At 46.3% G+C, this 25,535-nt stretch overlaps 1 protein-coding gene across 3 annotated transcripts in view; it reads right to left on the reverse strand.

Moving 5' to 3' along the window:
• Positions 1 to 229: 229 nt before the first annotated feature.
• usp22 (ubiquitin specific peptidase 22) overlaps positions 230 to 25,535 on the reverse strand; it is a 38,546-nt gene continuing 13,240 nt past the window's right edge. The window contains exons 1-13 of one of the 3 annotated variants that reach the window (XM_082965791.1): positions 22,890 to 23,027; positions 18,890 to 19,022; positions 15,345 to 15,458; positions 14,943 to 15,044; positions 10,856 to 11,022; positions 10,383 to 10,530; positions 7,833 to 7,935; positions 4,614 to 4,772; positions 4,241 to 4,367; positions 3,935 to 4,026; positions 2,830 to 2,892; positions 2,526 to 2,675; positions 230 to 1,658 (exon numbers count right to left, since the gene is read on the reverse strand). In XM_082965791.1, the coding sequence (XP_082821917.1) occupies positions 1,616 to 1,658; positions 2,526 to 2,675; positions 2,830 to 2,892; positions 3,935 to 4,026; positions 4,241 to 4,367; positions 4,614 to 4,772; positions 7,833 to 7,935; positions 10,383 to 10,530; positions 10,856 to 11,022; positions 14,943 to 15,044; positions 15,345 to 15,458; positions 18,890 to 19,001 (1,380 nt within the window). In that variant the 5' untranslated portion in view covers positions 19,002 to 19,022; positions 22,890 to 23,027 and the 3' untranslated portion in view covers positions 230 to 1,615. Of the gene's footprint in view, positions 1,659 to 2,525; positions 2,676 to 2,829; positions 2,893 to 3,934; positions 4,027 to 4,240; positions 4,368 to 4,613; positions 4,773 to 7,832; positions 7,936 to 10,382; positions 10,531 to 10,855; positions 12,565 to 14,942; positions 15,045 to 15,344; positions 15,459 to 18,889; positions 19,023 to 22,889; positions 23,028 to 25,535 lie in introns of those variants that run through there. The other 2 variants (XM_014158409.3, XR_014381643.1) reach the window with 2 other exon arrangements.

Genomic DNA, 25,535 nt, shown 5'->3' on the forward strand with positions numbered 1-25,535 from the left:
CTGGATTTGAACATGCAACCTTTGGCGGATGCTTAAGCATTCACTGTTGCCCCTAGTGGCCAGTTTCCACGTCATCTTCCGACGTGCTCAGACATGGACGGACATCAAATACCGACTATCACAGGTGACCTGGCTGGACATTCACAGGCGGGTGGCCTCCATGTGCCGCCATGAAAGTCCTCCAGTAAATCTTCAACAAGCTAATAAAACCCTGTAGAACACAGGCAAGTAAAGATAAAGGTTTTTATTTTGGGTCTCACCATCAGTGTCCAGTTCTTGCAGCAGATAAAGTGTTGGGGATGTAGTCTTGACTAGACCATAATGATCCTTGGCCGATAAAGTAACTCAGTTTATACCTTGGTTTCTTATTTTAGCATACATACATACATACATACATACATACATACATACATACATACATACTTTAACATAAATGATGTGAAAAAAAAAAAAAAAAAAAAAAAAAAAAAAATCTCCGACACCAACTTTATATCCATCGTAGACAGCATGCTGAATGGGAAGTACTGATTCAGTACACAAACATATGCACAACACACATGCGTGTGCGCATACACGGAATTAGAGAAACATGTGGACAAGGTTTAACACTGTCAGATCGAGCCATCGTCTCCGGCAGGATACACAATGTGCCAGTCTTTTTCTTATTCACAACAACGCATCACCTGAAACAAATTCCCCACCATATGTCAGCAACACAAGAATTATACCATCAGCGCAAGAAACAAAAAAACGTGATACGGTCTCTTTTCAAAAAAGACATGACTGCACAACATAACAAGGACAGGGTTGTTCGAGGCAGAGGGGAGGATGGGAAACTATAAACAAGGACTAAAATTAATTATAAAAATATAGTTATGTATTTTCGCTGCCATCGCAAATAGTAAAACACAAAAGAGGATAGCTTTTTCACAGAACAACACTCCGCTTCTTCCATAGTTAAAAAATAGATGTGTTAGATTAATCATACAGTATTTTTTTTTTTTTTACTAAAAAGTCACAAACCACGATTATAGTTACCACTTTTGTCTTTGCAATATTGTAAATACCATTTGTCAGCTTGTTCTGCAGTCAGCGCAATAATAATGCATAAAGAAATTAGACAACCAAATATATTTCCGCCTTTGAAAATGCTTGGTCACTTGTAGATGGGTGTATGTGTGGGTGGAATGATGGATTTCAGAAATGATAAAATAACTGAATGTGAAGTTTTTATGAGATGTGCCCACGGTCAGTCTGTCCCTCCATCTGCCCGTCTGTCTGAAACAAGAATAGAGAAAGAGAGGGAGATCGAGAGCGAAGGAAGCGCCTTCTCTTCCAACAAGGCCTCCATAGTCACACTCCCCCTCTCCATCCTGCGATCTTCCCTCCCCCTCTCCTCTCTTCCTCCTTATCAAGTAGATCCGAGTAGCTTCAGTGCAGATTGGTTTCGGAGTGTCCGTTACTCAGAAAGGATGCATGATTCATTTTCCTTTCCCTCCATTCCCCCAGCTTCAAATTTCACTGATGTAGAGTTTCAGGTAGGCGTGCGTCATGTCGCCATCTTGTTGTTACAAGTCTCTTGGTGGCTGTTGACATCAGTGCTGAAGGAAGGTGGCTATTCGTACTCCAGAAACTGTTTATGGTAGAACAAGAGGTACCTGAGAACAGAGAGCGATTCAACGATAAGATTCCACACTGATACAAGTAATTATTCATGATAATGAAAAACATATGAACAACAGAAGGTAGAGGCTACAACAGAAAGGGGAGATGGAGTTGTGGATTACATTTGGAGAGGACCTAGCTGGACTAGGTCAAAGTTGCCCCTAACCAGTAATACAGGGTCAGATAATCATTTAAAACCACTACTGGGGTGGCAGGTAGCCTAGTGGTTGGTTAGAGCGTTGGGCCAGTAACCGAAAGGTTGCTGGATCAAATCCCAGAGCTGACAAGGTAAAAATCTGTCGTTCTGCCCCTGAACAAGGCAATTCCCCAGTAGGCAGTCATTGTAAAATAAGAATTTGTTCTTAATTGACTTGCCTAGCTAAGGTTAAATACAATTTTTAAAAGCCTCGGGGGTGGGGCAAATGCAGACAGAAAAAAATGGCTGAATAAAGGACTAGTAGAGACCCAGTACTTTTGTGAAAAAATTGAAACCAGCATTATCTGTACAAAACAGTTAATCTGATCATACTTGTGGAATATAAAACTACTTTATTGATATATTTGATCAAGAAAAGTATTTCATTTGATGTAAATGTTTGAGGACAGGGTTTTGTTCTTTCTGGATTCCAGTCAACTCTTACAATTCCAACTATTGAATCCTGCAAGATACTGTTCTTAATTATACAACTACCTTTTCTGCCAAAGGGGAGATGCAGCAAAATAAATAGTCTGCCCCTGCTACAGACGTCTACATATCAGTCTGCTAATACTAGTAAAGTGTACTACCAGTGTACTACTTTTGCGAACAAATATTACTTGTTATGACTACAGTTCAAACTTAGGATATTTTCAGAGCTTACCCTTCGCTGTCCAGCACGTCCTTGATGCTGGCCTTGGTGATGACGGCGTCGTCACACTTGAACCACTGGTCCTTGTGCTGCCGGATGAATGTGGTGTAGTGACCGCTCTCCAGAGTGCCCTGGTGGTTGACCACCGCAAACAGAGAATACCTGGAGGGAGAGAACAGGAGATAGGAAGCGAGGCAGAAAATGGATGAGAATTGGTTCAAGTCAAAGCAAGAGAGAACATAATATAATGACAGTGAATTGGCTCTTGTTCTTTATATGCAACCTAGTACCATTGTTAGAGGGACAGCGCACATACTTATTGTCGTTGTTGAACACGTCTACGGACTGCTGGTACTGTCCGTTCATCCTGCTCTCTTTACTGAAAGACACACAGACAACATGTCAGCAACGATGAACAAAGGCTGTCATACTAAGCCATCCTTAGGCTTCACTCTAGGGATAGTTCACCAAAATGACAATCACATATTGGTTTTCCTTAACCTGTCTATGGACAAGATGAGGCGGCAATCCATGCTTTGATTTAGTTTCCCTGTCACCGCTTCCACATGCTACTGCTAACAGTACCAGGGAAACTAAACCAAAGCATGGTTTGCCGTCTCACCTTGTCCATAGACTGCTTACAGGGTGAGGAAACCAATGTGATTTTGTAATTTGGGTGAACGGTCCCTTTAATATTGCACATGTAGATTACAATGAATCCTATAGCACCCCTATTAAGCCGAGTTAGCTATGACATTAACACCTCACCCTGCCAGGCACGGTTTCCAACGAGGCCCCTGACTGACTGCCTGGTGTGACACTAACCCTAGAGATTACATTCCCACCTCCACACCAATATAACACATCTCTTTCATACACACCCACACATTCATTCAGTCAATGAACTGATGCAGTTCCAGGCATCGCTCTTCCTCTCTGGAGGAGAGCGATCTGAATCCAGTTGAGTCCACCTCAGCAGCAGGTGTTGTTTTGACGTGCTGTGCATCAGGGGATACGCACAGGGAGTTCTGCATTAATGTGTACATACACACACACAGACCTGTGTTTGGCTAATTAAGTTAACACACCAATTAAACACACAGAAAATGGACGTGGTTGGTCAGACAGCACACACACACACACACACACACGCACACACACACACACACACACCTATTTAATTCTATGACAGAAGGGCTGCATCTCAGTCGACTCAAGGGGCTTCCTTTCCTTGTCTCCTTTCCTTCATTGGCACTGATTTGAGAATCGCCACGTGAAAGCTACATAGCAAGGAGACCATCAGAGGGCTGACATTTCACATGGTGACTTCACCTGGCGAAAATATGAGGAAGTAACTTCAGACTACTGAGATGCAGCCTTCATCTTTTCCACGGTGGGCCTGGCTCATTGTTCAGACTGACCTGGAGGCCATGAAGGGAGTCATGTCCAGCTCTAAGGGGAAGGAGACGTATGTAGGGATCTTCCTCCGCAGCTTCGCTGAGTGTTCAAACCGCTGGAGAGAGGGGGAGAAGAGAGAAAGAGGAGAGCGAAAAACATGAAAAAGAGAGAGCGGGTAGAGATAACAGCAGTAGGACATGAGTTTGAAGTGGAAAAGGGAACTAAACCTGGAGCTCTCACTACCTTTTACACATATACAGACAGAACACACACACACACACACACACACACACACACACACACACACACACACACACACACACACTGACTTTGAGGTGGAAACACGCCACAATGGGGAGCTTCTTCATGGTCAGCTGTTTGGTGGACTCCTGGTAACTATGGCAACCGCTACATTTGATCTTGGCGCTGCTCCCCAAGTGTTCTGGTCGGGTAAACCTGCAGAAGACGGGACCATGGTCAGAACACACTCCGGGTGAGTGTGTGTGTGAAAGAGATTGATGGTGTCTCCATTGATGTGGAGAGAGCTGGACAGCAGACTAGAGAGACAAACAGGAAGTGATATGGAAGTGAAGAGTAGTAATGAGATATCGGAGTAGACAGTCAGAGTGGTGGCCCTTGATAGATGGAGAGAGGGATAGAGAAAGAGAGAGGAAGAAATCGAGATAAAGGGGTGAGTAGTACCTGCGAAGACAGTCTGTGAGCGTGGTGGCCCCGGAGAGGTGGCTCTCTCCGTTGAGTGTGCTGCCGTCCCCCCCGGGGCTGAGGGGCCAGAAGGGTGTGGACGACCCCGGCAGGTCCAGACTGATGTCCCAGAACGGGTCAATTGTCGTGGAAACACCGCTACAGGGCGAGAGGGGAGGAGTCTGAGGGAATGGCACTGTAAGGTTTGGCCTTTGACAGACCTGAAGCTTATGGAACCATCAATATGACCCCCACCAGTAGTCACAACACTGTGACAATATTTGTTCGCATGTAAACTCAGCAAAAAGAAGAAAAGTCCCTTTTTCAGGACCCTGTCTTTCAAAGATAATTCGTAAAAATCCAAATAACTTTACAGATCTTCATTGTAAAGGGTTTAAACACTGTTTCCCATGCTTGTTCAATGAACCAAAAACAATGAATGAACATGCACCTGTGGAGCGGTTGTTAAACCTCTTATTAACGGGATCGATTTGACAACAGCCAGTGAAAGTGCAGGGCGCCAAATTCAAACAGAAATCTCAATTAAAATTCCTCAAAAATACAAGTATTATACACAATTTTAAAGCTTAACTTCTTGTTAATCCAACCACAGTGTCCGATTTCAAAAAGGCTTTATGGTGAAAGCATACCATGCGATTGTGTTAGGTCAGCGCCTAGTCACAAAAAAACATAGCCATTTTCCAGCCAAAGAGAGGAGTCACAAAAAGCAGAAATAGAGATAAAATGAATCACTAACCTTTGATGATCTTCATCAGATGGCACTCATAGGACTTCATGTTACACAATACATGTATGTTTTGTTCAATAAAGTTAATATTTATATCCAAAAATCTCAGTTTACATTGTCGCGTTATATTCAGTAATGTTTTGTTTCCAAAATATCCGGTGATTTTGCAGAAAGCCACATCAATTTACAGAAATACTCATCATAAACGTTGAAAGATACAAGTGTTGTGCATAGATAGATACTTCTCCTTAATGCAACCGCTGTGTCAGATTTCAAAAAAGCTTTACGGTGAAAGCACACCATGCAATAATCTGAGTACAGCGCTCAGCCACCAAAACAAGCCATACAGATACCCGCCATGTTGCAGAGTCAGTAAAAGTCAGAAATAGCGTTCTACATATTCACTAACCTTTGATGATCTTCATCGGAATGCACTCCCAGGAATCCCATTTCCACAATAAAATGTTTGTTTTGTTCGATAAAGTTAATCTTTATGTCCAAATACCTCCTTTTTGTTCACGCGTTTAGTTCACTATTCCAAATGCACAAGGCGCGGGCACTAAGTCCAGACGAAAAGTCAGAAAAGTTCCATTACAGTTTGTAGAAACATGTCAAACGATGTATAGAATCAATTTTTAGGATGTTTTTATCATAAATCTTCAATAATATTCCAACCAGACAATTCCTTTGTCTTTAGAAATGAAAGGGAACGGAGCTCGTGCTCACGGCCGCGCGCGACTAAACTAAAGCATTTCAGCCAGACCACAAGTTCAAACAGCTCTTATTCACTCCCCTTTCACAATAGAAGCCTGAAACAACATTCTAAAGACTGTTGACATCTAGTGGAAGCCTTAGGAAGTGCAATCTGACCAAATTTACACTGTGTATTGGAAAGGCAATCACTTGAAAAACTACAAACCTCAGATTTCCCACTTCCTGGTTGGATTTTTCTCAGGTTTTTGCCTGCCATACAAGTTCTGTTATACTCACAGACATCATTCAAACAGTTTTAGAAACTTCAGAGTGTTTTCTATCAAAATCTACTAATAATATGCATATCTTAGCTTCTGGGCCTGAGTAGCAGGCAGTTTACTCTGGGCACGCTTTTCATCCGAACGTGAAAATACTGCCCCCAAGCCCAAAGAGGTTAAGACACTAACAGCTTACAGATGGCAGGCAATTAAGGCCACAGTTATGAAAATTTAGTACATTAAAAGAGGCCTTTCTACTTACTCTGAAAAACACCAAAAGAAAGATGCCCAGGGTCCCTGCTCATCTGTGTGAACGTGCCTTAGGAATGCTGCAAGGAGGCATGAGGACTGCAGATGAGGCCAGGGCAATATATTGCAATGTCTGCAATGTCTGTACTGTGAGACGCCTAAGACAGCGCTACAGGGAGACAGATCGTCCTCGCAGTGGCAGACCACGTGTAACAACACCTGCACAGGATCGGTACATCCGAACATCAGTCTAGGGCGGTGTGTCACAGCATCATTGGACTGAGCTTGTTGTCATTGCTGGCAATCTCAACGCTGTGCGTTACAGAGAAGACATCCTCCTCCCTCATGTGGTACCCTTCCTGCAGGCTCATCCTGACATGATCCTCCAGCATGACAAAACCACCAGCCATAGTGCTCGTTCTGTGCGTGATTTCCTGCAAGACAGGAATGTCAGTGTTCTGCCATAGCCAGCGAAGAGCCCAGATCTCAATCCCATTGAGCACGTCTGGGACCTGTTGGATCGGAGGGTGAGGGCTAGGGCCATTCCCCCCAAAAATGTCTGGGAACTTGCAGGTGCCTTGGTGGAAGAGTGGGGTAACATCTCACAGCAAGAACTGGCAAATCTGGTGCAGTCCATGAGGAGGAGATGCACTGCAGTACTTAATGCAGCTGGTGGCCACACCAGATACTGACTGTTACTTTTGACCCCCCTTTTGTTCAGGGACACATTATTCAATTTCTGTTAGTCACATGTCTGTCGAACTTGTTCAGTTATTGTCTCAGTTGTTGAATCTTGTTATGTTCACACAATATTTACACGTTAAGTTTGATGAAAATAAACACAGTTGACAGTGAGAGGACGTTTCTTTTTTTGCAGAGTTTACGTATTCAAAATGTTGCAAAGGTTTCTATATCAGTGCATCAAACGAAGATTGTGCAATGCTCCATGTGTCCACCAGGTGGGGATAGAACACTGTCGATCTACACTGTCCAGTAAGGGACCAGCTACAGCAGAGGGAGTGAAACAGTGGGTGGTGTGTGTCTGTTCAAATCAGGTCCACTCTCCCTGACTCACTGCAGAGGAGAGGGGGTCAGACCAGGGCTGACACTGAGTGATGTAAAACATGATGCAACAAGAGCACAGACAGAGAGAGAGAGACAGAGACAAAGTAAGGATGAAGCATAAATGTCACATAGAAGGAAAAAAACAATGACACACACACTGACACACACACACACAGAGGAGCTTACTGGCAGACTTGACATGTGACGTCAGACTGCAGGCCTCCAGTGAAGATTTGGTCGATGATGCAGTTGCAGTTATTGGGGTTGTTAGCCTTCTTCCCGTTGTCATCTCCATGGTGAGCACAGGGACACACGATTGAGAATCAAAGCATGTCGAACTACCACATCAACCTTCCCCTCCCCCTTACCACAATATCAGAGAGGGGATGAGAGAGAGAGGAATGGTGGAGGACGACAGAGCCAAGCAAACACAATCAGGGCTTTTATGTAAAGAGTGTCTGTGTCAATTAGTAGCCTCTCAGCTCATCTCATCCAGGCTGCCAGTCAATTATCTGCCTCTCATCTCATCTCAGGCAGTCAGTTATCTGCCTCTCATCTCATCTCAGGCCGTCAGTCATCTGCCTCTCATCTCATCTCAGGCCGTCAGTCATCTGCCTCTCATCTCATCTCAGGCCGTAAGTCATCTGCCTCTCATCTCATCTCAGGCCGTAAGTCATCTGCCTCTCATCTCATCTCAGGCCGTAAGTTATCTGCCTCTCATCTCATCTCAGGCCGTAAGTTATCTGCCTCTCATCTCATCTCAGGCCGTAAGTTATCTGCCTGTCATCTCATCTCATCCAGGCCGTCAGTTATCAGCCTCATCCGGGCAGTTAGTTAGCAGACCAGCACAGCCATATCCTACACTCTCCTCCTCCGTAGTTCCTTCTCTTCCCCTCGCTCATATTCCTGCTTTTCCTCCCACCCGTTGACTGTGGCTGAAGTAGAGAGTGTGGGTGCCATTTGAGTAGAGCAGTCTGCTTTCTACAATCTGTGTGTGTGTAAGCCTGTGTAATATATGCGTCTCTGTATATACAGTGTATTCAGAAAGTATTCAGACCGCTTCCTTTTTTGGTTTTTTTTTTTACATGTTGTTACATTACAGCCTTAATCTAAAATGGATTAGTTTTCCTCATCAATCAACACACAATACCCCATAACAACAAAGTGAAAACAGGTTTAGACATTTTTTGCAAATGTATTAAAAATATAAAACAGAAATACCGTATTTACATAAGTATTCAAACCCTTTGCTATGAGACTCAAACTTGAGCTCAGGTGCATCCTGTTTCCATTGATCATCCTTGAGATGTTTCAACAACTTGATTAGAGTCCACCTGTGGTAAATTCAATTGATTGGACATGATTTGGAAAGGCACACAGCTTATATAAAGGTCCCACAGTTGACAGTGCATGTCAGAGCAAAAACCAAGCCATTAGGTCAAAGGAATTGTCCGAAGAGCTCCGAGACAGGATTGTAGAGAGGCACACATCTGGGGAAGGGTACAAAAAATGTCTGCAGCATTGAAGGTCCCCAAGAACACAGTGGCCTCCATCATTCTTAAATTGAAGAAGTTGGGAACCACCAAGACCTAGCACCCGATGGTCACTGACAGAGTTCCTCTGTGGAAATGAGAGAACAACCAGCTCTGCAGCAATCCACCAATCAGGCCTTTATGGTAGAGTGGCCAGACGGAAACCACACCTCAGTAAAAGGCACATGACAGCCCGTTTGGAGTTTGCCAAAAGGCACCTAAAGGACTCTGACCATGAGAAACAAGATTCTCTGGTCTGATGAAACCAAAACTGAACTCTTTGGCCTGAATGCCAACAGTCACGTCTGGAGGAAACCTGGTACCATCCCAACGGTGAAGCATGGTGGTGGCAGCAGCATCATGCTATGGGGATGTTTTTCAGAGGCAGGGACTGGGAGACCAGTCAGGATCGAGGGAAAGATGAACGGAGCAAAGTACAGAGAGATCCTTGATGAAAACCTACTCCAGAGCGCTCAGGACCTCAGAGTGGGGTGAATTTTTGTATTTATTTTTATTTCACCTTCATTTAAGGTCGGCCAGTTGAGAACAAGTTGTTATTTACAACTGCGACCTGGCCAAGATAAAGCAAAGCAGTGCGACACAGAGTTACACAGAGTTACACATAAACAAAGATTCACCTTCCAACAGGACAACAACCCTAAGCACACAGCCAAGACAACGCAGGAGTGGCTTCGGGACAAGTCTCTGAATGTCCTTGAGTGGCCCAGCCAGAGCCCGGACTTGAACCCGATTAAACATCTCTGAAGAGACCTGAAAAAAGCTGTGCAGTGACGCTCCCCATCCAACCCAACAGAGCTTGATACAATCTGCAGAGAAGAATGGGAGAAACTCCAAATACAGGTGTGCCAAGCTTGTAGCGTCATACCCAAGAAGACTCAAGGTTGTAATCGCTACCAAAGGTGATTCAACAAAGTACCGAGTAAAGAGTCTGAATACTTATGTAAAATGTGAGTTTTCTTTTTATTTCTAATAAAATTCAAAAAATTCCTAAAAACCTGTTTTTGCTTTGTCATTATGGGGTACTGTGTGTAGATTGATGAGAAAAATAAAATGTTATACAATTTAACAATAAGGCTGTAAACGTAACAAAATGTGGAAAAGGGGGCTGAATACTTCCCGTATCCACAAGGTAGTTCTAAGGCTATAATGTAGCGTGTGTGTGTGTGTGTACTATGATGCAGACCTTTGCAGTGGCGGTGCAGCACATCCAGGGCAGCGATGAGGAACTCGTGGGCATCCTGCTGCTCGTAGCCTGCTAGGTGGCGCGCGTGAGTCCACACCAGGTGCAGCAGCCGGAAGGGAATGTGGGGCGAGCGGTGGCCCGAGTAGAACTGAGAGAGAGGGAAGAATAGGGAAACATTAGGAGGAGGCAGAGGATGTGGAAAAGAGGGACAGATACAAATGGGACAAGGAGAGAGGGGGATGAAGAGAGAGAATGAAGGTTGGAGAAGGGGCAGGATGAAACAGGCACTTAAACCATACTACGTTCTAAGTACGTCCACAATAATAGTTTTAGAGGGAGAGAAGAGGAGTGAAGATAGTTGGGCTGAGACGGATGAAGGAGGTTAGACAGCTGTAGAGATGGGCTGAGAGAGAAAGAGGTAGGAGAAAGGAGGCGTGTGAGACTGAAAGAGAAATATGTTTTTAAGCCCTTACCTCCTGAAAGAGCTGGGACATCTCACACACCAGACAGGAGTTGGACTGCATCTCACACTTGTGTCTGTCGGACAGGAAGAAGTCCCGCAGCAGGGGGGTGTGGGTGAGGGCCTGGACGATGCAGTTCATAAAACACGTGTTTCCCAGGTTGATCAGACCTCGAAGACCTAAGGGAGGCAGAGAGACAGACAGCGAGAGGGAGAGCGCGAGACAGACAGCGAGAGGGAGAGCGCGAGACAGACAGCGAGAGGGAGAGCGCGAGACAGACAGCGAGAGGGAGAGCGCGAGACAGAAAGGGAGAGCACGAGAGAGAGAGAAAGGGAGAGACAGACAGACAGAGCGCGCGAGAGACAGACAGACAGAGCGCGCGAGAGACAGACAGACAGAGCGCGCGAGAGACAGACAGACAGAGCGCGCGAGAGACAGACAGACAGAGCGCGCGAGAGACAGACAGACAGAGCGCGCGAGAGACAGACAGACAGAGCGCGCGAGAGAGACAGACAGAGCGCGCGAGAGAGACAGACAGAGCGCGCGAGAGAGACAGACAGAGCGCGCGAGAGAGACAGACAGAGCGCGCGAGAGAGACAGACAGAGCGCGCGAGAGAGACAGACAGAGCGCGCGAGAGAGACAGACAGAGCGCGCGAGAGACAGACAGACAGAGCGCGCGAGAGACAGACAGACAGACAGACAGAGCGCGCGAGAGACAGACAGACAGACAGACAGAGCGCGCGAGAGACAGACAGACAGACAGAGCGCGCGAGAGACAGACAGACAGAGCGCGCGAGACAGACAGACAGAGCGCGCGAGACAGACAGACAGAGCGCGCGAGAGAGACAGACAGAGCGCGCGAGAGAGACAGACAGAGCGCGCGAGAGAGACAGACAGAGCGCGCGAGAGAGACAGACAGAGCGCGCGAGAGACAGAGACAGAGCGCGCGAGAGACAGACAGACAGAGCGCGCGAGAGACAGACAGACAGAGCGCGCGAGAGACAGACAGACAGAGCGCGCGAGAGACAGACAGACAGAGCGCGCGAGAGAGAGACAGACAGAGCGCGCGAGAGAGAGACAGACAGAGCGCGCGAGAGAGAGAGACAGACAGAGCGCGCGAGAGAGAGAGACAGACAGAGCGCGCGAGAGAGAGAGACAGACAGAGCGCGCGAGAGAGAGAGACAGACAGAGCGCGCGAGAGAGAGAGACAGACAGAGCGCGCGAGAGAGAGAGACAGACAGAGCGCGCGAGAGAGAGACAGACAGAGCGCGCGAGAGAGAGACAGACAGAGCGCGCGAGAGAGAGACAGACAGAGCGCGCGAGAGAGAGACAGACAGAGTGCGCGAGAGAGAGACAGACAGAGCGCGCGAGAGAGAGACAGACAGAGCGCGCGAGAGAGAGACAGACAGAGCGCGCGAGAGAGAGACAGACAGAGCGCGCGAGAGAGAGACAGACAGAGCGCGCGAGAGAGAGACAGAGAGAAACAGACAGAGAGAAAAGGCATCTTGAATATAATTCCCAGTGCCAAAAGCACCACAGTAAAGGAGAACCAGTGGAGGCCACACTATCACAGATGGCCACAGTGGTCCCTAGAGGAACGTTGGAGTGAACACAGCAGCCCCAAACTGGCAGGACAACAGGGTAAGAGACCCAGAGAGATGACAGGTGACACCAGGCACACACACACGCCACACACGTTGGCCCTGACCAGCTGCTCCCTCTAGAAGTTTAGTTACAAGAAAAAGGGAGATGGAGGGAAAAGGAGGAGGGATGGAGAAACAAGAGTGAGGAGGTCGCTCCCTTCCAGACACGAAAACACCTCCCACAGTGCACCATTCTTTGCGTCTTTCCTAAGGGGGCAAGAGCGCATCTTGACAAAAAAAATTATCACATTTGATATTTCTCACGAGAGAATGAGACCGAGAGAGAGAGAGACAGCGAGGGCGCAGAGGGAACGCGAGTGGTTAGCAGCTAGCAGTAGCCTGCAGCGATGCCGTTTAACACCATTAATCCTCCATCTCTGAGCTTCTCCCTCGCTGTGTGGAGGAGGGGTGAGAAAGAGAGGGATGAGAAACCAAGGTCATTCCCCCCCCCACTCTACCGCACTTCATAAACCCCTGATCGATAATACACTACTGAATATTTGTCTCCCTCTTGGACAGACACGCACAGACGGAGGCTAAATGCCATGCTCTGAAGCCGAGACCTGCTCCAAAGCCCTCGTTCCTGACCACCTGCTCACGTTACAACCCTGGGAGTTTAGTTAAGAGAGAAAACAGGGATGAGGAGGAGGGACGGAACGAGAGAGGGATTGAGGAGAAGACGAGCAGATCCAGTTGTGAGCACCTGTCAGGAGAGAGGAGGCTTCTGCCTTCTGGACATGAACACATTCCCCATCATGCACCATTCTCTGTGTCACCTAGGCTTCATTCAGGTTAAATGTACTTGGACTCAGCCAAACACACACAGGCAGCTTGACAAAAACACATTTAGACTTGGTCTTTTTTCATCTCATCCAACCTCATTACGTTTAGCATAGAGCGAGAGGGGGGACAGCGAGCGGCTAGCAGCTAGCAGTAGCCTGCAGCGATGCTGTTAAACACCATTGATTCTCCATCTCAGTCTGAGCAGAGCTGCTCCCTCGCTGTGTGGATGAGAAAGGGAGGAGAGGAAGGTTTTATTTCCCCAATGGACAGCACTTCAGAAATGCCAGATCGATAACATACTACCGATGGGTTCTGACTTCTGAACTTGAAATATGAAATCTCCTTGTTGATGGTACTGAGGGACAGAGGAGAACACGGAACGTTCACGTTATTGTTAGACATCAGGTATCCTATGGAAAGGAGAAGGACCACAGTCTGGCTTCAATGTTGGGTTGTAATTTGAACTACTTGCTACACCAGAAGTGAATGGTTATCTGTAGGAGGAATGTATATGGTGGGGTCAATGAAGGTTGGATATGGATAGGGGCTTGGAATGTTACTGAGTAAGGGAAAAGGCAATCACATGGTGGTGGGCACTGATAAGGGTGGAGAGCTGTGGAGTAGTGAGGAATGGGGGCAGAGGTCAGGTCACATTAAGGGAGAAGGAACAGTTTTTTACCCGCATCACTTAACTTTGAGGAAAGGAGGAGACTTCACCTAAAGCTGTTCAGCTGTCTGACCCACTGGGTGAATAAACTTGGTTTGAGATTTTCCTTGTTGTCCGGTGTATTTAGTACCTAACACTACTGTGTATATTTCACTCTTGTGCACACCTTTTCAGACACACCCAACTGCAATGAGATTAAGGAGAGACTGGGAGTTGTATCTACCCATGTGCTCCAGACACCCACAGTCTGCACTGCAGCTGCTGTCATCACACTGAACCTCATAGGGAATGAACTACACCCAGAAAGGGAGATGCAGACCAGGCTTGTGTTAGTCCCGGCCTCCTTCCTCTAACCCTTCTGTGTTTGCAGGTCTGGTGTGTTCAATACGGCAATGACTCCACCAAGCCTTAGAACTTCCTTCTGCCATATCGCTTATCCCGTCATTGGGTTTCTTCAGATTTGGAAACACAGAAAGGGTAAGGGGTAAGGATAAAAGGGACCAGGGTAAGGAGCTAGGATAAAAGGGACCAGGGTAAGGAGCTAGGATAAAAGGGACCAGGGTAAGGAGCTAGGATAAAAGGGACCAGGGTAAGGAGCTAGGATAAAAGGGACCAGGGTAAGGAGCTAGGATAAAAGGGACCAGGGTAAGGAGCTAGGATAAAAGGGACCAGGGTAAGGAGCTAGGATAAAAGGGACCAGGGTAAGGAGCTAGGATAAAAGGGACCAGGGTAAGGAGCTAGGATAAAAGGGACCAGGGTAAGGAGCTAGGATAAAAGGGACCAGGGTAAGGAGCTAGGATAAAAGGGACCAGGGTAAGGAGCTAGGATAAAAGGGACCAGGGTAAGGAGCTAGGATAAAAGGGACCAGGGTAAGGAGCTAGGATAAAAGGGACCAGGGTAAGGAGCTAGGATAAAAGGGACCAGGGTAAGGAGCTAGGATAAAGGGACCAGGAACAAGACAACTCTAGCTGTAGCCAGCCTGTGCAGCGCTGGAGGTGCCCTCACCGATGGTGCAGTTTGTTGTTATTTTCCGGCGCTTTGGATTGTGCCGCAGAAGTTCCAGCTCTCGCTTGGTGGGCTCCCACGTCGAATACTTCTCCCCTACACCTGACATACAAACAACAGGAAAGAAAACAAAAACAAAAAATAAACTTAAATTTAACAAGCCAGGTAGCTTAACCATAAGCCTGAGAGGAAGTGAATAAGAAATATGGAAACATACATGGCCCAAGGCAGTGGAATCTCTATTAGTGAATACAGGTGTTTTACATAGTGCATGTACAACAAGAGGTGCATCAATGTAGTACACTGTGGATCCCTAAAGATGTACCTACAGCTGAGGTGTCAGTGTGCTACGTTACAAGCCAGAGGGCCCGACTGAGGGATTAAATAGGGGAAAGAAACTACCTTGCAACTTCCACGCTTTCCTTTGTTCCTCTTTGGCAATCTGTTCCATGTCTTTGTCGTATATGTAGTCTTGGCACACAAAGCAGTATATCCCGCCGTACAATAGGTCTATAGCTGGAAGATAAAAAGAAAGACCGAGAGAGGAAGAAATTAGATGGGGGGAGGAAGGAATGAATAAGCTCAAGGCTATGTTGGCTGTTGAGTTAGCTGTTGAGAAAGGTGGGTATGCAGCTAGCTAGCAGCTACACCACTCTTGAACACATTCTATACCTCTGCAAGGCCACCTTATGCTGACATCTTTACTTGTCTACCAACACCCCCACCACAGTCGAAAAAGACAGAGTGAGAGCAATGGGAGTCTAGTCAAATACATGCATGCAGGTACCCACACAGCCAGCGGGACAGAGACACACAGCCAGCGGGACAGAGACACACAGCCAGCGGGACAGAGAGACACAGCCAGCGGGACAGAGAGACACAGCCAGCGGGACAGAGAGACACAGCCAGCGGGACAGAGAGACACAGCCAGCGGGACAGAGAGACACAGCCAGCGGGACAGAGAGACACAGCCAGCGGGACAGAGAGACACAGCCAGCGGGACAGAGACACACAGCCAGCGGGACAGAGAGACACAGCCAGCGGGACAGAGAGACACAGCCAGCGGGACAGAGAGACACAGCCAGCGGGACAGAGAGACACAGCCAGCGGGACAGAGAGACACAGCCAGCGGGACAGAGAGACACAGCCAGCGGGACAGAGAGACACAGCCAGCGGGACAGAGAGACACAGCCAGCGGGACAGAGACACACAGCCAGCGGGACAGAGACAGACAGAAAACAGGTGAACGCTACCTCTCTATCCCATTATCTATCATATCCTCCTCACCTTTTAAGCAACCGCAGCGTCAATACCTGTTTGCAGTTCCCATGACAACCTGCCTCTAAATTGTCTGCTTGAGGCAGACGTTAAGAGCACCAGGTCTACGTCGTGCGCGCGTGTGTGTGTGTAAATGGTCGGCCACATGATCAATTACAGTATTAATGTGGATAAGATATGGTGTTGACTGGTGTGACTGAATGGATTGAAAGTGTCAGGCTGGGCCCTGCAGGTATAGGTGAATTAGTGCCAAGCTGTAGCTGATAGCAAATTCAAGAACATCAAGTCCGCCTGTAGATTCAATTCACACCAAAACAAATAAAAACTTTGTTCTACAGACGCAATATGCCGTGGATATTGCACCTAAGCCTATAATGCTGATATTGCAGTGAAAAGAGAACTTCCCTGCAGATTGTCACATACACGACGGAGGCAGCTCACTAATCGAGTGCAACAGGACAGAGAGAGTGAAACACTAGCCTTAGGCATCAGATTGAATGACAGCCACGCTGTCAATGGTACGATAAGAACAGGAGAGAGAACGAACAGAGTTGCGTAACAAGGTGAGACCAGGCTTATTGCTGGAGAGAAGACCAAAACAAAAATAAACCAACGGACCTTCAGGTAACCATGGGAACGCAGAAATGGGAGGGGTAGAAAGAGAAGACAACCATAACATGAGGTAAATAGAAGAACAGACCAAATATCTGAAAGGAAAAATAACATTTTTTAAAGGAAAATGGAGTGAAAGGATCAAGAAGAGAAGGAATCGTTTTAATTGAATTCTGTAGCGTTTACGAAGACGTGTTAATTACCCTGCACGCTAGTCTAGTGAGATCTGTCCTTTTCTTCTGCTGCTGCTGTAGCGTAAATCTATCTGCACGCTGGCACATTTTTATTCAGTAGCTAACCTAATTAACACACCAATTAAATCTCCAGAGTGGCTGGGAGGGAGGGCGCGCACGGGCCTGGGCTAGGAGATAACACTGAACTGTCTGTGTTGCCAAGCACATAGGAAGCCTGCACTGCCGCACCACTAACACTAGCCTATATCATCCCCCTAACAAGCATTACTACATCTAAACATGGCACAATAACCTTTGTCCATTATTCCCTATATTGGGAGGAGAAAAGCAATTTCTATACACACACTCAGTGGACAGTTTTAGGTACACCACCCCGTTCACAAAAAGGGATCTCTCCTACAGAGAGTCACGTTGCCGTGGCTTGTGATATATAGCAGGCAAACAGGCATCGAGGCATTCAGTTACTGTTCCATTGACCATTAGAATGGGCAAAACAAGTGACCTAAGCGACTGAGCGTGGTATGATCATCGGTGCCAGCCACGTCAGATTCAGTATCTCAGAAACGGCCGGCCGCCTTAGCTTTTCATGCACGACAGTGTCTAGCTTTTAGCGAGAATGCTGCGACAAACAAAACACATCCAGTCAGCTGCAGTCCTGTGGGCGAAAACAAGGGTCGAAGGAGAGCGGCAAGAATCGTGCAAGTCAACAGGCGCAGGACAACAGTGGTGTGCAGAACAGCATCTCGGAATGCACAACTTGCTGTTCCTTGTCGCGGATGGGCTATTGCAGCAGACTACCGCACCGGGTCCCACTCCTAGCAGCTACAAACAAGAAGCGACTCCTGTGGGCACGCAGTCACCAACAGCGGACAATTGAGGAGTGGAAAAACATTGCCTGGTCCGACAAATCCCGGTTCCTGTAGCGTCTTGCTGATGGCAGAGTCAGGATTTGGCGAAAGCAACATGAGTCCATGGACCCATCCTGCCTGGTGTCAACAGTACAGGCTGGTGTTGGTGGTGTACCGCCGTCCAATCTGCAGAAACTGCATGATGTCAGCATGGACCAACATCCCTTTTAGAATCCATGCCCTGAAGAATTCAGGCTGTTCTGGAGACAAGGGGTCGAGCTGGCACTAGATTAGTGTACCTAATAAACTGGCCAGTGAGTGTATATCCTATCCTAGCTCCGAGCCGGAGGACCATTACTTTGCGTTGCAGTGAAGTTGCACAGTACTGAAAAAAGTATTGAAATAAGGAAGAGGACAAGGCTATTTGGACCCTGGTCTGCAATCCAATGACCTAGCTGCAGCAACCAACTCATTGGTGCCTAGAGTCTAGGTGGGACACGTTCAGCTTGACATGGGGTCTCTGGGTGATCATTTGGGGGTTTGCTGCCATTAAAAAAAGCTGTGCTTTCTCTCATCTTAATGCTTTCCCTTGAGGAGAACAAAAGGCCACTGTGTTTATTTATGAAACAGGCTGGGTGCTTTATTACCCTCCTCCGCAACAGTAGAATTAGCTACTTGTGTGAGTAGAGGCGGCGGAGGGGCGGCCGAGGCCTACCTCGTTAAGCGGAGGGGGTAATTAGAGGTCTTTGATGTTTCGGGGGGAGACCTGGCAGTGGGCGGAGTGTTGTGGTGGTGCTGATCAGGTCTGATGTGTTGAATATGAATGTATTAGGAGACTGAGGCAGTGGAGCAGAGCAGATGTTCTATGACCTCTCCTCTCGGAGGGCAGGGCTGAGATGGTGGGACTCATGCTGTGGTCCATAGGGGAGGAGCTACACTACAGCCACACAGCGCTTTGCTGTGACGTTCTCATAAGCAGGGTTGTATCGGTTTGTCGTGCATGTGATCATCTTACCTAGATTGTGTCGTTTGTTTTTGGCGTGCTCGTGAATGTGTTTCTTGGTGAAGCAGCCGAAGAAGACGCAGGAGAGGCAGGAGTGGAGCCGGTTCAGGTGGGCGCCGCACATGTGACAGATACACGACTTGGCCTGCAGGGGGCGAGAGAGGGCCACAGGTTGAGGATCACTAACAGAGAAACCAAAATCGTTATCATCCTAAACTCATGAAGAAGCTGGTAAGTCAATTAGACTGGATTCAGCCAGTTTATAGTGTATATGGGCAGCCATCAAATAAATGAGGAGAAAATTGACATTGGTGAAAAGATCGTAAAGAACATAGACAAACAGGCTAGGTTGCACACCTGGCATCTCTGAGACACAAAGGGATGGAGGGCTAACGATGAACCAACATCCCATTTTCAGAGAGAGAGAAAGCCAGCGTGCCATTTTCAGCTGACATGTTTAGTTTCACCGTCCTTGCCTAATCTCTGCACCTTGGCAGGGTGGAGAAGATTGACAACAGGGTTGCCAGATCAGCAGCTCCCAACACCTGCCAAATCTCTCTTTTCCCATACCAATGGCATCGTCAGTCTGGGGATCACAAGTCCACTAAACACAGGAGTACCCATATGAGTGGTGGCTTCAATACAAGTGTCCCCTGTCAGTCAGCCAGGGTTTACACACGTCATTGTCTAGAACCTGCTCTTGAAATAGACCTAGAATCAGAGGTCACCAAACTTTTCTGAGCCGAGATCACTTGGAGTCAAAATGCAGGCCTAGATCTACAGCTCATATTTTTGTATTTAAAATAAATATTTTTTTTAAATGTAAACATGGGACTTAAAAAGTAAGCCTATGCAACAACCTATTTAAAAGCCGTTCTGGAGCAATGAGGTTTGTGCAGTAGGCTATATGCCCAATACATTATCACTGTCTGTTGGCTATGCATTAATTGCCCTGCCAATGTTGTTCTTCTCAAACCATTTTTGAAATTCTATTTTTAAAAACTTTAGGTATATAAATCAGACTGGTAATAGATAATGTGTTGTATTAAATGAGCATAAATTGAAATCATTTGTTTTCTTTATTTTACTGGACTGATGGTGTCTGCATCTGACGGTCAGACTCAGCGGAAGGAGAGCATCAGGGGGTGCACCTCTCAAAGTCAGACCGCACTTCAGCTCTCCCCCCTCTGCTAATGCCCCGTACACATTGTGACATATTTCATTACACTGTACACCATCTTCACCGAGGCTTTCCCCACTACTGAATGGATAAATGGAGCAAAGATATTTATATTCACTAAACCAAGATAGTTCATCTGTGTCGTTTACAGTAGGAGCAAATTAACCATAGTGGGCAGAACAAGCAAGGCGGTGGACAAAGCCAAGCACAAGCTAGCGAGATCCTATTGGCGTGTTGTAGCAAATACTTGCATATTGTCTCTGGTAAGCGCACATACTCAATTCAACCTTGCAGTACTAAACAACGCAATGTTTTAAAACTTTGGCGAAGTGTCAAATCTATCAAATTTAGTGCACTCGTAAACAAATTCTACACTGAACAAAAATAAAAACGCAACATGCAACAATTTCAAAAACTTTACTGAGTTACAGTTCATAGAAGGAAATCAGTAAATTGAAATAAATTAATTAGGCCCTAATCTATGGATTTCACGACTGAGAATACAGGTGTGTCTGTTGGTCACAGATAAACCAAAAAATGTTTTAAGCTAGGAATGTAGTGTGGATCAGAAAACCAGTCAGTATCTGGTGTGACCGCCACTTGTCTCATGCAGCGCGACACATCTCCTTCACAAAGAGTTGATCAGGTTATTGATTGTGGAATGTTGCCCCACTCCTCAACGGCTGTGCAAAGTTGCTGGATATTGGCGGGGACTGGAACACGCTGTTGTACATGTTGATCCAGAGCATCCCAAACATGCTAAATGGGTGACATGTCTGGTGAGTATGCAGGCCATGGAAGAACTGGGACATTGTCAGCTTCCAGGAATTGTTTACAGATGCTTGCGTCATTGGGCAGTGCATTATCATTCTGAAACGAGGTGATGGCAGCAGAGGAATGGCACAACAATGGGCCTCAGGATCTCGTAACGGTATCTCTGTGCCATCGATAAAATGCAATTGTGTTCGCTGTCCGTAGCTTATGCTTTCCCATAACAGCCCCACCACCACAGGGCACTCTGTTCACATCATAGACATCAACAAACCGCTCGCCGACACAATGCTGTCAACCATCTGCCCGGTACAGTTGAAACTGGGATTCATTCGTGAAGAGCACTTTTCTCCAATGTGCCAGTGGCCATTGAAGGTGATAATTTGCCCACTGAAGTCGGTTACGACGCCAAACTGCAGTCAGGTCAAGACCCTGGTGAGGACAACAAACACGGAGATGAGCTTGCTAGAGGCAGGTTGTGACAGTTTGCGCAGAAATTCTTCGATTTGGCAAACCCCCATCTTCATCAGTTGTCCGGATGGCTACACGTTGTTTACGGTTGTGAGGTTGGTTGGATGTACTGCCAAAATTCTATAAAATCAAACGCTGGAGGCGGCTTATGGTAGAGAAATGAACATTCAATTCTCTGGCAACAGCTTTGGTGGACATTCCTGCAGTCAACATGTCAATTGCACGCTCCCTCAATTTGAGACATCTGTGGCATTGTGTTGTGTGACAAAACTGCACATTTTAGAGTGCACTTTTATTGTCCCCAGCACAATGTGCACCTGTCTAATGATCATTCTGTTTAATCAGCTTCTTGATATGCCACACCTGTTAGGTGGGTGGATTTTCTTGGCAAAGGAGAAATGCTCACTAACAGGGATGTAAACAAATTTGGCACAAAATTTGAGAAGCTTTTTGCACATATTGCACATTTCTGGGATCTTTTATTTTAGCTCATGAAAAATGAGACCAACACTTTACGTTGCATTTATTTAAACATGTATTTCAGTATAGTTTTGGGAACAGGAAAATGTATTGAGATCAGATCTTTCATCGATGACAAAATGAGCAGAATGTCGGCCCAGTTTCACCTTAGTTCCATCTTCTCCCACTACCGGACTTCCTCCCACTACCATATTTGGGGGTGAGAAAATGTTCTAAAAATGCTTCGGCTCGATAGCCCATATTATGCGTCTGGGTTTCCCAGACAGGTCACAGTGAAGCGTTTTTAACGCAAGATGGAGAGCCTGTCTTTTGTCAGAGATCGCATTTATTTTGGTAGATTGCAAAATATTCCTTTCTATTTAAGACAGAAATATATTGTTTCAAGTTATAAAACATGCTTTGTTTATAACTTTTTCTTCAATTTGTTTATCTAACTTTATGTCAAGCTAGCTTGCAGAGCAGCTATCAAGCTAAAAGCTAGGCTAGGTTAAAGATACCGCTGTAGCTAGCAACCTCCACATAATAATTATCATAAATAACAAAACGTCATTACCATCCCAATAAACTTAAATGGGAGACAGTCAATTTGCTTTACAGCCAATGTGTAGCCTATTATTTAACATTACCATTAAAGCAGCACTCACTTACAGGAATGGGTAATTGTTTACAAGTTGCTAGCTATCCCATAAAGCCATCACTAAAAACCACAGTCATCTTCTGTGGTTTGGCCACTTACTGTTCTTCGATGGACTCTGGCTGGACTGAAGACGACGCAAAGTTTGGAAACATTCAAAGTATTTGAATTAAGTATCAACGTGGAAGCTACAGACACGCTGACCCGAGCAATCCGACTGACTCACGGTAGGCCTATAGGTACACTTGATTTACTCTCCGGGCACGATGACTATGCAGAGTTTGTATGCATGAAATGGGAACACTTTGCCTACCAGGCACAGGGCAGCTGAAATAAGTGCATCTATTGCCAAAAGCAGTAGACAGAAAAGAGTGGGAATGCAAAGCTTTATCGTTGTTTATTCTAGAAATGTTTCACAATCGACTAGGAATGCCTTGGAGAACGACGAGTCGATCGGCCGTTTAGTAACCACTAACCTAGATTTTTGGATCCCTTTTCTTTAGGCTGCCGTTAGGGTAACATTACTGTCACGGTTTCTCTGCTGTACCATTTTGCACCGAGACCATGTCGCCGTGTTAAAGCTGTCCTGCCAGGGTGTCCCTAGCGGCACGCCACCTGAGTGAGGCGAGAGATCACAGGGACATCTTTACACCTTGACTATTGCCTCAGCCTCAAAAATCACACAACACAGTTGGTGAGGAGCAGTGAAAGCACAATCACAGTGTGTGTGTGAGAGAGAAAAAAAATACAAAGACTAGAGCAGGGGGGAAAGGAGCGAAGAGGAGTGATAGAGGGAAAGAAAGAGGGATGCCAAAGTCAATCCTGCCTGATCTAAGCAGAGCCTTGAGACTCAGCAGCTGATCTCCGCCAGACCAGAGAGGGAGACGAAGAGAGGGAGGGAGCAAAGTAGAGCGGGGGATGTAGAAAGAGAGGACGGGGGGAGCGGGGGGGAGGACAGGGGGAGCGGGGATGTAGAAGAGAGGACGGGGCGGGGAGCGGGGGGGAGAGGGCGGGAGCGGGAGTAAAAGCAGCAAGACGTGAGAGAGAGAGGTAGGACACAGAGGATGTGGAATCTGCAAAATGACTGGAAGAACAATGCATTCCTCCTCATTTTTTGTTTGAGTAATATAATCCAGCCAAAGACCTAGGATCAGGTTATCTCCATAAAAAACAGAGGAAATACACACACCCCTAGTCTGACACACACACACACACACACACACACACACACACACACACACACACACACACACACACACACACACACACACACACACACACACACACACACACACACACAGAGTACTGGGTGTTCTGCACTGCAGTACAGCTGCTCTCAGCCTCCCTCTCCCTCGGTCTGTCCCAGACTCACAGCTTGCCCTCACACATCCTTTGAGATCTCTCCTCCACTGTTCACTCCCCCTCTTCTTTCTTCCTTTCCGTCTGTTCCTCTCATCGTGCTCTTCACTTCAGCCATCTGCATTCCCCATCCTCTGTCCCTCTCCCATTTTCTATTTTCTTGGGCTCATGAGTGGCGCAGCGGTCTAAGCCACTGCATCTCAGTGCTTGAGGCGTCACTACAGACTCCCTTGTTCGAATCCAGGCTGTATCACAACCAGCCGTGATTGAGAGTCCATTAGGGCGGCGCACAATTGGTCCAGCGTCGTCCGGGTTGGCCGGTGTAGGCCGTCATTGTGAATAAGAATTTGTTCTTAACTGACTTGCCTAGTTAAAAGGTTAAATAAAAATGTAAAATAAATATTCACACTCCCTTCTTCAGGAGAGAAATGCTGGTTAAAATGGCATGGGGAAGTCTTTAAAGCCGCTACATTTCTAATGGATGGATTTTGGTTACTTTGAAGCAAGTTAAGAAGACATTTCTCACTATTTGAAGTTAAATGTTCAGGTTTCAAACTATACAGCCTCAAGGTTACATGGTAAAGTGGTGGCTGATAGCTTTCCTACCATTGACTAGAGCCTATGCACTCCAATGGCAGGCACGCTTTAATGACCAGTTGAGATTGAGAGAAAAAAAAAAATGAAAAAAAAACCTGCCCTTTTTAAAAATCATGGCCATCAAAACAGTTAACAATTCTAAATGCAATCGTGTGTTCATTCTTGCACAAAGATCTGGCTTATAAAAGCACGTTTCACTTCCAGTACCAGCTTTATGAGGACCTGCTCTCGCACCGTCTGATAGGTGATGGGCCATTCCGCCCCTCAAAACAGGTTCCCTGTATGCTGTGCGTGTTTATTTATTTATTTATTTTTATTTCACCTTTATTTAACCAGGTAGGCAAGTTGAGAACAAGTTCTCATTTACAATTGCGACCTGGCCAAGATAAAGCAAAGCAGTTCGACAACATACAAAAACACAGAGTTACACATGGAGTAAAACAACATACAATCAATGATGCAGTAGAAAAAATAAAAAATAAATAAAATAAGACTATATACAATGTGAGCAAATGATGTGAGATAAGGGAGGTAAAGGCAAAAAAATGCCATGGTGGCAAAGTAAATAAAGTATAGCAAGAAAAACACTGGAATGGTAGATTTGTAGTTTGAAGAAGGTTCAGAGATAAAATAGAAATAATATGGTGCAAAGGAGCAAAATAAATAAAATAAATAAATACAGTAGGGGAAGAGGTAGTAGTTTGGGCTAAATTATAGATGGGCTATGTACAGGTGCAGTGATCAGTGAGCTGCTCTGACAGCTGGTGCTTAAAGCTAGTGAGGGAGATAAGTGTTTCCAGTTTCAGAGATTTTTGTAGTTCGTTCCAGTCATTGGCAGCAGAGAACTGGAAGGAGAGACGACCAAAGGAGGAGTTGGCTTTAGGGGTGACCAGAGAGATATACCTGCTGGAGCGCGTGCTACAGGTGGGTGCTGCTATGGTGACCAGTGAGCGGAGATAAGGGGGGACTTTACCTAGCAGGGTCTTGTAGATGACCTGGAGCCAATGTGTTTGGCGACGATTATGAAGCGAAGGCCAGCCAACGAGAGCGTACAGGTCGCAGTGGTGGGTAGTATATGGGGCTTTGGTGACAAAACGGATGGCACTGTGATAGACTGCATCCAGCTTGTTGAGTAGGGTATTGGAAGCTATTTTGTAAATGACATC

This window comes from Salmo salar, chromosome 19 (assembly GCF_965601325.2).
Source record: "Salmo salar chromosome 19, fSalSal1, whole genome shotgun sequence".
NCBI lineage: Eukaryota > Metazoa > Chordata > Actinopteri > Salmoniformes > Salmonidae > Salmo > Salmo salar.